At 59.3% G+C, this 13,555-nt stretch overlaps 2 protein-coding genes across 2 annotated transcripts; one reads left to right on the forward strand and one right to left on the reverse strand.

The window, feature by feature from the left end:
• Positions 1 to 6,094: 6,094 nt before the first annotated feature.
• Positions 6,095 to 8,734, reverse strand: L226DRAFT_545443 (cytochrome P450; the record flags this gene model as incomplete). Its single annotated transcript, XM_067682345.1, has 9 exons — positions 6,095 to 6,569; positions 6,644 to 6,828; positions 6,910 to 7,282; positions 7,387 to 7,469; positions 7,566 to 7,617; positions 7,870 to 7,981; positions 8,185 to 8,242; positions 8,377 to 8,514; positions 8,618 to 8,734. The coding sequence occupies 9 exons, from the start codon at positions 8,732 to 8,734 to the stop codon at positions 6,095 to 6,097; spliced, it is 1,593 nt and encodes a 530-aa protein (XP_067536207.1).
• A 1,114-nt stretch (positions 8,735 to 9,848) lies between these two features.
• L226DRAFT_461968 (uncharacterized protein) lies at positions 9,849 to 11,487 on the forward strand (the record flags this gene model as incomplete). The annotated part of the gene is made up of 11 exons (XM_067675687.1): positions 9,849 to 9,891; positions 9,953 to 9,995; positions 10,071 to 10,143; positions 10,194 to 10,243; positions 10,303 to 10,326; positions 10,392 to 10,481; positions 10,535 to 10,831; positions 10,885 to 10,981; positions 11,043 to 11,104; positions 11,174 to 11,294; positions 11,353 to 11,487. The coding sequence occupies 11 exons, from the start codon at positions 9,849 to 9,851 to the stop codon at positions 11,485 to 11,487; spliced, it is 1,035 nt and encodes a 344-aa protein (XP_067536208.1).
• Positions 11,488 to 13,555: the final 2,068 nt, after the last annotated feature.

The raw sequence follows: 13,555 nt of genomic DNA on the forward strand, positions 1-13,555 counted from the left end.
ACTCTGTAGTATTGCACGGCCGCCGTGCTGAACAGACCCTGCAGGAACGTGCGCGATGCGTATGCTCTGACGTAGGTACCGTACGTATTCTCGCGACTGTCACTCGAGTCCCGACTCCCAGGTCGCCGCTCACGCACTCTGGCAGAACTACTCCTCCCGCCGGATCAGTCAGTCAACAGCACTGATCCTCGCGACGTCGCCATTCAAGTTGTCGCCGTCGCCGTCGCCGTGTATGTCGTTGACGCGTCGCGACGTCGCCCGCAAGGCTCGAGGCGGGGAACCTCTCTTCGCGTGCCGCAACCTCTGAACCGGACGTCGGCAGCGACTGCGGGCGCGCCATTGACACCCGCCGCTCCGACTCGCGAGCGTCCATCTTCCATCTTCCATCTTCCTAATCCGTCAAAAGCCCGAACGGGCCAGCCTGCAGGCTGCACGGTGACTCAGTTGTGGGTGCGAGTGGGACCCCGCCCATCACGACTAAGCACCACTGTTGGAGTTTGGCAGATCTGACCGATGCGCGACGGCCGAGTCCCGACGACGGGCGAGATCGCGCCCCGTGTTCTCAGACTTGGTGCACGAGGACCCCGCCTTGAGGCTCGTTCCTCGTTCCTCGCTGATGGCGTGTAGTACCCTCGATACTGCTCGGAGGTGATGCGCCTGCGCACGAGGTGGCACGGTGCGCCCCTGCTGAGCCTGCTCTGCTCTCCGCTGATATCGTATACATATGCAGCCCGCAACGAGGCGGCGCGCAATGCATTGAACTTGTCTGCATGATGCCCGTTATACGACCCTGCCACTGCGCATCAATGATGGCGGCAATGCCAAATGGTCGTCGACACTCGACACTCGACAGCCTGGGACTCTGAGTCCCCAGCGCGCAGTGCTCGTCCCTGGAGCCTGGCGACGACAGCCATGATCATCGACGACGGCCACAATGTTTCCTGACCAGGCCAGATTGCGGACAATGTCTTGGGACTTGCCGCGGCGGCGGTGGCGTTCAAACTTCAAACGTCAAACTTCACTCGTGCATCTACCCGCGGCCTGGTCGTCTCGGGATCGACGAACGACTCACGAGGGTCCTGGACCTCTCAGGGCCCATGGCCAGCCGCGAGCGAGAGAGGATCGTCGGGGTCCGGGGAGGTCCCGGTCAACACCCGCGATCGATCCCCTCGTACCACTGAACCAGGGTGGCACAGGCTACAGCGACGCGACCAATGATCTCCATGGTCCGGCGGTACGCCGGTACCGCAGATGTACCCTGTAAGATCCCATCCCCGTCGTGAGTTGCAGCCTTGCTGCAACATCATCAGAGCCGAGAACTGATTCGGCGACTCTGACAGTACATAGATGATAGTTCTGTCTCCAGTCTCCGCATCTCGCGCGCTCTCCCGCCACGGCCTACGGGTGACGCTGCCGTGCGCTTGCCAGTGAAAATCAATCATTGTCAATATACGGCGGTTGCGATATGTGCATATCGTGGTTCGCGGTTCGCGGTTCGTGAGGCGACACGCCGACCACCGTGACGCCTCTGCAGACGATCAAATCATATCGTAAGTCTATATTCTATTCGTCCTCCCTAGGTACGCGCACGGGGCGGAACGTTTATGCATCCTTCAGCGTTTGGGTTTGGGTTTGGCGCACTTGGCGTCCACTACCCAGTCCACCGTGGACACTGGTAGTGGATTCTGGATTCTGGATTCTGGAACCTTGGACTGTTCGTTGTGCAGAATCCGCTGGGCGGGGCATGGCGGTAGGTATAGGTAGCCATGGTGCTGTCCCCATCCTGCTTCTGGGTACTGATATCGATGTCTCCAGAGTTCCACACTCTCACACCACGAGAGAGACATCGCAGGCTCTGAGCTCAGGCCGAAGGCGAACCGTGCCCGAATTCCGTCTGACCACTCCACTGCCCCTCAAGTCCTTCGCAAACCGAGGCGTCCCAGCGAGCGCGATCGCGTCAATGCCTTCAATTCCAGGTTTCGTCAGATGCTCAATCAGTTGGTAGCCATCTATGCAAATCTGACAATGTACCTCACTGCATCTCGTCCCGCCCCGAGGCGGACTCGCCACTCCGTGCTGCGCCGCGTGAGCTGGGAGCTGTGATACTCGAGCAAGACTTGTCTGCCGACGCCCGACACCCGACACCCGACCCTTAGACTGCACATCATCGCACCATGCATACAGTAAATATTTCGCCAGTGACGAGTCGCTGGGGGCTCACGCGGATGGACCCCGGCGGGACAAGCGTTCAGCATTCAGCAACAAGAGGCTGAGTACTGGAATCCGCGTCGAACGACTTTGAGATCCAGAAGGCACCAGCTGATGCGCTGATACCTTTTCCTCGTGCGAAGTTCGAACCCCTTCGCGCGCCTTCGCAGACTTCTGCAGACTTCTGCAGTCCACAGTGACCAGTCTCCCCGAAGGCACAATCACCGCGTTCTAGGCTTCCACATCCACTGGCAGCCAGGACAGAGACGACCTACCTCCGCGGAATACGTGCAAACAGCAAATTAAGAACAGTCGCGTCTTCTTGGTATCCCCGGATACGATTCACTTCCGTCTCCGTCGTTCCTTCATGCATGGCGCCATGGCCAGTGCCCTTGGTCGTGCGCAGCGCAGCGCGGCGTCTCATAGGATCGCAGGATCGTATCTCGAGTCTGATGGATGGACGACACGAAAGTCCAACTTGCCTTGAGGCGTCAACTTGAGGACACCGCGGTCTCACTGGCAGATCCCCGACTCTCGCCCGTTCGATCGCGACTCGGACTCGCCACGCGACAGACGCACGCACCCGCACCCCACAACATCCAACCGAAGCCATCTTTGCACCCCAGTGTCCGCCGTTTGCCCGCCGTTTGCCGCTGACACGTTGCACCCGCGTACTTGGTACTTACTCAGATCCTCAGATTTCCAGATGTGACCGGTTGACCACTGACAGCACTACATACTCACCCGATCGCATTCCAGCATCCAGACTCTCCTCGGCTATTGTGACGGCCAGTGCACAGCTCCCGCCTCGGGGCATTCAATATTCAATCATTGAGTACCGAGTGTCTGGGCGTTGGGCGTTGGGCGGGCGCCCCGCAGCAAATGAACTGGACCCGGACTCGCTGAGTCCACTATGTAATCAACCGTCGCGCGAATCAGCAGCGTTTATGACATACATTCAGGGCGCGGGGTACCGGGAACCGGGAACCGGATGCCGGGCGGACGGCACGCCTGCTTGTACTGTATGGAGGTTCCAGCTTCGCGGGTACAGTATGCACTTACGGTACACCAGGCCCTACTTAGGGACGCTGTGACGGCGTGTGTGCCCGCGATGCACGTTGCATGCCGTTGTCGGCGGTGGGCCGGACACTCGACAGAACTGGCGAGGCTCCGGCGGAGGTACGAGGAGTCCGTCCTAGTAATACTCACTGTCGCGTCCGATGGCTGACGAACCGGCCTACGAGGAGGATTATTAGGTGAGGCAATGACAACGTCTCTCGCGTTCACTGACAAGTTATGGGCAGGACCAGTACTGCGACATATCGCTAGTGTGGCATGTCATGCAAGGAGCCGCTGTGCAGGGCTGACATGGGCCATGGCGACTGGCCCGCGCCGGGAAGATACGTTGATCGCCGGCCATCCGGTGTCAGTCAAAGACTGTCAGACTTCAGCCTACCGTCGCCGTTGGACTAGCCTAACCCCGTGTTAGTGTTATACTGTTAACGTTAGGCCGGGCTAACCCTGAAGTACTGTGCGTAAGTACATACCCATCCCCGGCCGCTGGCTGCTCGCTAACTTTGACATTACCCTCAAGGCTAAAGTCACAGCTTAGGTCACCGAGACCGTGCGCCCGACGCTGAGACTCCTCAATCACGACTTCAACGTACCGACGTCCGCGTATGCAGCCTAACCTCACCGTCCACCGACCTTAGACGTTAGCATGATAGAGTTGACAGACAGCTCCGGGCACCAGGTCCCCGCCCACTCGCTCGTCATGCCAGCGAACACGACGCCGCACTTAGCATTCAGCACTGCTAGTGGGGGGCATCTCTAATGCTACTGCCAGCTGACGATCGTGCCCACGGCGAACAACTGTCAACCGTCAACGTTCCAACGGTCACCCGACTCCCCCAGTCAGCAGTCAAACAGCCAAACAGTCAAGCCGTCTGCACCCGTGCGCGGCCTCGAAAGTTTTTTCCAAGGCGGCGCTCAATCTATGTAAAGCTGAGAGAGCCCTGATAAGCATCCAGCCAATCGCCGAGTCTCCAGTCATGAAGCTTGAACCTTGAAGTGCCAGTTCCAGTCCAAGGTTCAACTTGCAATTTTCACGTCTTGGGCTTCCCAACTTCGCCCGTCCATTCGACTGGCCGGGGCCCGGCGGACGAAGCTCCAGCGCGGGAAGGATGGGGCGCGGGTCCAGATAGCTTGAGCCAATCCTTGGGTCACGGTACGCTAGCAGCCATGGCAGGATCGCTTGGGTAAATAATCTACGGACGAAGGTGTAGAGTACTCGTACACGGTGCGGTTGTGGGTGGTCGTTGTGGTTGCAGCGAATATTCGATGATCTGAGAAAACTCACCACTTCGCCAGCGCCGCAGCACCGTATCCTGTAGCGACGTGCGTCGTTCGGATTAGCACTAGCACTAGCACCAGAAGGCCGAAGCCCAGCAACTACGTACACATTCAGGAGTCAGGACCGTCCATTCACCTGCAAACGGCAAGACCGCAAGCACGCACGATCATGAGAACGGCCAGAAGGTCGCGGACGCAAAAGTCTAAACGCACGAGTGGAGTACCGACAGAGCGACAGCGAGAGCGCTTGTGCCGCATTCGGACGTTCGTTTGTCCGCCCGCCCAGAACGGCAGTACGGGCCCGGGCACTCCTCCTCCTCCTCCTCATCTCAACTTCTGGCCAAGACTGGCCCCTCTTGTCTCACCGTCTCGTGAGACGGGCGGGCCCCGGGGAATCCCCCCGGGAATGAGACGACACACAGTCGACTCTGGCCCGTGGAGCAAGAAGTTGGTTTGTCCGCGTGAACGATCGCGCGGCGGCGCGCCCGTGGCGTATTCGCTGAATTGCTGCTGGGAGCATTTACAGGGAGCAATCGCGGGGGCCTAGCTCTGAGGATGGCGGGGAAGCGTCGAAGACTCGAAGGCAGGCAGGCTCGGGGAATCGGGGAGTCGGGGAGAAGGTTTCTGGTCCGCTGGACTGGCAGGAGGACCGTGACCGGGGTTCTGTAGTGGGGGTGCACGTACTGCGGATCTTAGACTGTCCGCGGCTTGAAGCTTTGAAACGTTGAAGTGAGTCGTGTCGAGACACCCTGGCGACTGGCACGCCGCACTCCAGAATCCCTGCAGACAAAGGTCGAAGTCAAGCAAGGTAGTAGAGAGAGAATGCAAGAGAGAGTTCTATTTTGTGTGCATTAGATCACCTGCTCTCCAAGCGGGCACCTCCACATCCACGTCCACAACCACAACCACAACCTCAACTCCCAACTACCCAAAGAACCCAAACCACCCAAACTACCAAAATACCAAAATACCAAACTACCAACTACTACCTGAGCGTATATGCGTATACGTATACGTAGAGTATCACCAGCCCCAGGCCCCTCCCCTCCTCAGAGAGCGTGATTACCTATCTACTGCAGCCTCCTCCGGCCGGCCCCGCCGCTGAACTTTTTCCGTAATTCGTATTCGTAATGTACTGTATGTATGTACCGCCTGCGACTACTGCAACTAGTAACCATCCGCAACTAGATGAGCGAAGGATGAAGTATGAAAGGCGAGAGAAACGGAACGACTAGTAACTAGCGACACCAAGCGGATGTGGATGTAATGATGACTAAACGTCGATGGATATCGAGCACATGCACGGGGTGCAGGAGACCGAGACCGAGACCGAGACCGAGCAATGAGCAAGAATGCGGAACACGGACACGAGAAGGGCAGCAACGGGCGCTGTACAAACAATGCGTGCTGCCGCTGGGGCGCGCAGACGTATGCGCGCAGCGCAGGCCGCCAGCGACAGCCCATCCTCCTCCGCGCCATTCAAGCGGGAGAGAGGACAGGGACCGGGAACAAGAACAAGAACGGCAACGCGCACTCACGGCGCAAGCGTGACGTGCAGCGGGAGCAGCCCGCCCTTGCCATCGACGACCGGCTGGAGCGTCGGCGAGATCTTCTGCCTGATCACCGCCGTCGTCTCGTGGAACTCGAGGCTGCGCACGAGCGTCGCGAGGATGACCTTGAACTCGAACACCGCGAGGCGGTACCCGATGCAGTTCCGCGGCCCGTCGCAGAACGTCACGAGCCCGCCCCACCCGTGCGGGAGCTCGCTGGGCGGGGGCACGCCCCCGGGCGTCAGCCAGCGCGCGGGGTTGAACTGCGCGGCGTCCGGGCCCCACACGGCGGCGTTGCGGTGCATCGTCATGAAGGGGATGTGGAAGACCTGCCCGGCTTGGACGCGGACGGAGGTGAGCGTCTCGCCGGTGGGGGTCGTGATGGGCTTGCTGAGGGGGATGACGTCGTCCCGGAGTGCGACGCGCTCGGTCTGGGGGGAGGCGGGGTGCAGGCGGAGACTACGAAGATCATGGACGAAACCGTGCTTGGTTAGTACAGAATGAGGATGGCAGAATGGAGATGATGGACGTACCCTTCCTTGACGACGGCGTCGAGGAATTCGAGCCGCTGGATATCGTCGTAGCTGAGGTCGCGGCCAACTTGACGGATCTCCTCGCGGAGACGCTGCTGGATCTCTGGATTACGCGCGAGCTCGAGTATAGTGAAGCTGAGCGAGCCAGCAGTGGTCTCATGGCCGACCATGATGAAGGTGTTCGTCTGCAGAACCGATCGCCGTCAGCTCCAGGCCCGAACCACACGCCGCCGCCAGGGGTGGCAGGCAGGCAGGCAGGCACTCACATTGTCGACGATCTGTTGCGTGGTCAGACCCTCGCCCTTCTCACCCTTGGAGTCCGCATCGCGCTGGGCCTTCATGAGGATGCTCATGATATCGCGGCCCTTCTCGTTGACGGTGCCGCTCTCGATGAGGCGCATGGAGAGCTTCGACGTGATCTCGCGGATGCGGCCGCCAGCGCGGATGGCCTCGAGTGGAAGCTTGGTAAGTAGCATGGTGATGAATGGCAGAGCGCGCATGACGAGCATGGCGACGAAGCCGCCGAAACCAAGGCCGGTGTTGACATGCCCAGACCAGGACGCGTGGATCTCCTTCGCTTCGGTGCTCTGGCCCGCCTTGAAGTCGTGGCCAAAGGCGACGCGACCAATGATGTCGAGCCTAAAGGCAGCGTGAAATTTCAGGTACGCAGATGTAGCGAGACGCAAATGGATGATGGCGTGTTAGCGAAAATGCAGCGGCGGCAGAGGGGGGGGCCGACTTACGTGCACGTGGAGGCGTACTCGATCATGTTGACGGTGGCGGCTCCGCCAGCGGAGAGGACATGGTTCGTGAGTCTGCTCTCGAGCTACACACCGCCAGCACAGACGCAGCAACGCAGGCAGCGACAAGAAGGGAGCATGTCAGTGGTCGCTCAGACTTCCCGATAAGGAAACGGACTTGCCTTTTCGGAACACTCAGATATATCGTCCGCCATGCCCTTGATGGCCTCCGAGCTGGGCGGAGAAAAAGAAGTCAGCATGACATCTCACGGTGCCTCTCCTTCGATCTACACTCTCCCACTGTCATCGCGACCTACGGGCCACGTTGCACGTCGGGGACCAGATCCCCCGGCGAAGACGCGAGCAGTGGGAGAAACGGCCCCGTCGCGCAGCGCAGCGTGTGGCCAGTGAATCAATTCAGCACTGGACGCGCGGGAGCACCGCTGGTAACGTAAGGGGACAGGATCAATGGACTATGGTACTTACGAGAAGGCGGGAGCAATGATGCGACGCTGGGCCTTGTGGTCGTCTCCCTCGGCCCACACGAGACCCTTGCCCAAGACGTTCGCAACGGGGGGCCTGAACGAGGGCGACTTCACTGCGAGAGGAGAGGAAATTTGCTGCGTCAGTGCCTGAGTTGCTAAGGACCCGGAGGCGGCGTGCGGCGCGTCCGTCTCTGCTTCGGAAGCGACGAGACAGGAGCGCCGGAAGAAAGGAAGCGAGGCGTAACGGACGCGACTTGACGGCCGTGCGTCTGCCACGAGCTTCCCTGATGAACGCAGGCGCAAAGGAAATACTGACCGTAATCGTCGACGTTCTGGAAGATGTGCTGGACGGCGCCATGGTCGGCAGCCACAATCTGTGGGTGGATGTGCACGGTCAGTACACATGCGGAGAAGCAGAAATTACGGGAGACAGGGCGCAGCGCGCCCGCTGCATTGCGGCGCATGCCACAGTAGCGCGGGTGCGGTGACTTTGGAAGCGAAGACTTACGATGTCCGGGTGGAAGAGGGCACCCTTGACGCGGAAGAAGGGACCGCAGAGCGCTGCCCAGTTTGTGTAAGTTTCGGTGGCCTGACCTTGGAAGGTGAGGAGCTCGTGTCCCCAGAGCCAATGGGCGATCTCGCGAGGCTAGAGAGCAGGAGAAGCGTGCAGGTGCCAAGGCCGATGAGAGGGAAGCGTTGTCAGCGAGTGTCGGGCGTGGGACGAGTCGGATCGCGTAAAGAGGACTTACAGCGCTTGGGATGCGGGATAGGTCGTAGCGCTTCTTGCCGGAGAGCCAGCGAACGACGTAGAGGAGGGCGGCAAGGGAGAGGAGGAGGACGGGGGGCGAAGGGAGGACGGATGCCATGTGTGTTGGGGAGACGCGAGGAGGGAGTGGGAGGAGTAGAGATGGGGGATTTGTCGAGAGGAAAAGGATGGAAAGAAAGAGCGTGGAGGTGAGAGGTTATGGATATGTTCGGATGGGGAGGCTGATGGAAGGAAGAAAGATAGAGTAAGATAGAGGCGGGGATGGGAGAAGAGGGCGGGGATTGATATGGGCATTAGCGGGATAGGCGTAGGTGCTGGGCGCAAATTTCTGACGCGGGGGCACCGCGGATCGGAGGGCGGAGAAGCAAGGGACGTTTGCTGGTGGTGGCAGTTGGTGTCATCGCAGCTGGCCGCGTTGCACGGGCAGCGCGAGGCCACTTCCATCTCGCACCTGCATCTCGCGAGCGGGCGGGGAGAAGTGCCCCGCCATCTTCTGTGACGCACCGGCCCGTGTGAAGGAACAGACGGCAGCCGACGCGGAGGTAATTTGCACAAGCAGCGTGCAAGGCCTCGCCTGCGAACGCAAACTAAACGCAAAATGAAACTGATACGCCGACCTCCCAGATCGGGCAGTCGTGCGCGCATCGGGCGGGGGCTCGGCGAGGGCCGAGGGGACAAACGCGAGCACGGATATGGGCAAGGGCGTTCCTTGTCCGCGTCGTTGCCACTCAAGCTTTTCGCTCTAAGCAGCACGGGCAGCGACCACGCGGGCCCGGACGACTGCGAAATTGCGATCAGCCCGTTGCCGTCGCGGAGGGAGAGCGCAGGCAGAGCGACCTTGGACGGATGAAAGGGACGGCCAGAAGGGGGAAGGGCGAGCCAAGGGAGGACTCTGGGAGATGGAGTCTGAGAGTCCGGGGTTGGCACTAGGCGCGGGTGGTCGCCTGTGGTCGCTTGCGTGGGACGTTCTGATGCTCGCAGGCGTGGTAGGCGTGCTTCGTGGGGAGATGCGAGGACGAGATTCGATGCGGGCCACGGCTCCTCCGCCTCGGCCTCGCGCTCTTGCCACTTGCAGCTCGATGCTTGTCCACTCGCCGGCTACCCCGTCCGCTTAATATCCCCCGTCCATGAGCCATGGCCCCCAGAGTCCCCTCCCCTTCCCTCCAGGGTCGTCTCACTTCCTCTCCCTCCTCGTCCCGCCGCCCTTGCTCGCCATGCCTGATTGGAACTCCCCCGCCGAGCTCGCCCTCGATGGCGGTACGTCCCCTCAACCCCCTCCTTCGACGTCCCAGTCTGATCACCCTCCCTCGCCTCCTAGCTGTCTTCCTCAAGTTCATGCACGCCCTCTCGGGTCTCTACTTGTGAGCTCGCTTCCCCGACGCGTCCACCTGCTTCCTCCATATCCGCGACGCCTTCTCACACGCCCCGCCCCACAGGTGGGAATGGTTCACTTCCCTCGACTTTGAGTGGTCCTTCATCACCGGCAAGAGGCGCTTCCACTACCCGGCAGTGAGTTCTGTTCTCCATCCTATGGCAACCGTACGCTCATGGTTCCCTAGCTGTTCTACTTCCTGAACAGATATTGTCTGCTCTTCGTCATGATCGGCCTGTAAGTTGGTCCCCGCCTTCCGCCTTACCAGATTCGGTCATTAACATTCCTTCTGTCAGCTTGATCTCTCTCGATGTGACGACGTGAGTCGCTGTGATTCCGACACAGCTTCTTGTTTGGTGGCTAATCCAGATGGTTGATCCCGCAGCGAGGTCAACTGTCAATCTTTGTACACCTTCAACCAGATCATGGGTCAGTCTGCGTCTGGTCTTGCCAGTATCAACCTGTCTATCCGGACGTACGTCTCTCCTCAACCGTCCATGTCTATGGCTCGTTGACCTATTACTGCAGAATGGCGCTCTGGTCTCACGACAAGAGGATCGTTATTCCTATCGTGCTGGTCATCCTCGGTCACTGGTCCCTCATCCTCCAGGGTGTCCTTGTCAAGGCAGTGTGGATCGACGGTACAGGTTGTGTCGTTACTAGCACCAACAACACCATCCTCGCCGCCACCTTCATCTACTCCATGTGCTTCGACCTCTTCATCCTCCTTCTCAGCATGTACAAGCTCGTCATCGGCGTCAAGGGTGGCCGCTCGCAGCTCATGACCCTCCTCTTCAAGGATGGTCTGGTCTACTTCTTCATTGCGTAAGTTGCCTCCTGATGCTCTTTACGATCGTGAACTGAATCCGTCCATACAGGTTCATCTCCAACTTGTTGGCTGTCGTGTTCATCCTTCTGAACCTGAACGCAATCATGAGCGTCATCTTCAACGTGCCTGCTGCCATCTTCTCCACCGTACGTCGATCTTTGTTCCGTTCCGTATCTCTTCTCCGAGTCTGACTAAACGTCCGTGCAGATCGTCGCCTGCCGCGCAGTGCGCCGACTGACCAACTTCTCGCACCAGGGCCCCGAAGTCTTGTACGTCGTCTCGAGCGTGTTTCCGGTCATCCTGCAATCCGCTGACTCGCGGCCGTCGTACGTCCCCAGCTCAAGCACCGGCCACAGCTTCCGTGCCGCACCCATCGGCAGCCGTGCGACCGTGCAGCCCACGTTCCACGGCACGGTCAAGAGCGGAAAGCCCGATATGGGCACCGGTGTCCACGTCCAGGTGCGTGTCAATCTTTTTCCGTGCCTCCTTCATGTCTGATGTCGCCGGCTTCCAATAGATGCAGACGTTCACTGTCGCGGACGAGGACCACCTGTCCGACTACAACTCGGAGGACCAGCAGAAGGGACGTCTCCCCGACCCCGAGGCGGGCGACGCGCAGATCTCTGCCGAGTTCAAGCGGCCACCATACTAAGGTGTGCCGCTTTACTCGCCCGGCGGGGCGTCTACTCCAATGCGCGCCCTGCCCCGCCTACATAGCGGGCTGTCCGAGCTGCCGCGCCGAGTCTGAGAGAGAAGGGGTTGCTGCTAGAACGGCGAAGAGAGCGGCGTGGCGGATGCGCACGGTGCATATAGGCTTCATCATCCTTCTGGGTTTTTCTACGTTATACCTTACCCTCCCCCCTTCGTGCTTAACCCTTAGCTTCAGCTCGCAGCTTTATACCTTACCGACCGCTCGCATACCACTGATCCCCGATCTTCAATTCGCATGGATAACGCTGTTTTCTCCCGCATCTCTCTTCCCCCCGCCCCGCCCCTTCCCTCTCTTCCCTTCTGCCCGACTGAGTCGACCCTTCCCCCTCCCGATCCGACTTCCTCTCGTCCCGCCCGCCCGTCACATAAAAGAGGAGAAACAGCCGTTCCAACATGCCAACCCAACTGACCCCCACATCACACATCGCATTTTTTCCAGACCACCACCTGAACACAGAACACAGAACACTGAAACCTCATTCGCTCGCCTCCGTCCATTCGCTCATCGTTGTACATTGCAAATCTATCCTGCTTACTATCGGTCTATCGGTCCTCCTTGCTGTTTTGGCTCGTTTGCGACCCGCTGTTCGCTGTATAAAAAGTGCGCCTCGTGTTTTCCGTTGTTCTCTCTGTGTGCGGTGTGCGGTGTGCGGATGTGTTGTGCTGAGTTGCGGTTGTTTCTCTTCTTTTCTCTTTTTTGGGTCGTTGCCTTGTCCCGGTTTCTGAACTCGCGAACTTCGAACTCGACGCACTGAACGAACGAACGAACGAACGAAACCGACCAACCGACCAACCCGCGAATCAACGCATCGCTCGACCGTATCGACGTTGCCCTGTTGTGTTCCCATCTCTTGCGAACGTCGCTGCGGCCTCCGCCCCCAACCGCAACCGCGTGCACTCCGCGCAAATCGCATCTTGCCCCCGGGCCCCCGCCGACTCTTGCATCAATACCAATATCAACACCAATATCAATATCACCGTCATCAAATTGGTTCCCGGCTACGCTACGGTCCTCACCTCGCCTCGTCCTTGGTCCTTGGTCCCCTCGCGACATCCGCTCGAACCCCCCCCCCCTCTCTTCCCCTTTTCTCTGACCTTCCAGACGTACCCACGCTATCACGCACGCACACGCACACGCATATACTAGTCGCTCGTTCTTTCGGTCTTTCGGACTCACCGTGACCGTCGTCGCTCGTTTCGCACACCGCTCGTTTTCAATCGCTACATACATATCCCACATCCGCCACATATCGCCACATATCGCCGCATAATGACATACATGGTACATCGTAACCTCGCACATCGCACATTCACACATTCACACTGTCACATTCGCACATTCGCAACCTCGCACATTCACACGCTCGCACATTCGCACATGGACGTATACTTGGATTCCTCTCTGTGGTCACTGGTCACTGGTATCTGGTATCTGGGGTGGAACGTTTGGGGTATACGGTACGATACACCTGGGATAATGGATGTTGCTACTACGCTACAGTGTTTGTTGCTAGTTCAAGATGTGCCCGGGCCATGTGGTCGCTGTTCAGTGTCGAGTGTCGAGCGTTGTCGAGTGGGAGGACTCGGACTCGAGGAAGGGAGAGGCAAGAGGACGAGTCACGAAGCGGGAGTCAAGCTTTCAAGAGTCAAGAGCTGAGAGTCGAGGGTCAAGCTTTCAAGACGCAAGGTGCCGGGCCCAAGGTATGGAGTTGAAGATTCGAAGGGCAGCGCAACACATCGCCATGAGTCGGCGCCTTCGCCTCAAGCCTCCAGTCTAGTGGGGGAAATGTCAAGCTGGGAGACCCGATGCCATGCTTGTACAGATGTCGTCTGCTCTCGACGCGCTCGACCGTGGGTGCCTCCCTTCCGGGAGGTACAGCTCCGGATGGCGCGGCGCAAGTTGGAGGCGGAGGTTCGTCCACAGTCCCTGTGTGTGCGTCCGTGAGAGCAGTCTACACGCTCGGCGCTGATAATGACTGATTCGCTGGCCTGCAGATCCCGGGTCCCTT

This window comes from Lentinus tigrinus, assembly GCF_003813185.1.
Source record: "Lentinus tigrinus ALCF2SS1-7 unplaced genomic scaffold L226scaffold_10, whole genome shotgun sequence".
Taxonomy (NCBI): domain Eukaryota; kingdom Fungi; phylum Basidiomycota; class Agaricomycetes; order Polyporales; family Polyporaceae; genus Lentinus; species Lentinus tigrinus.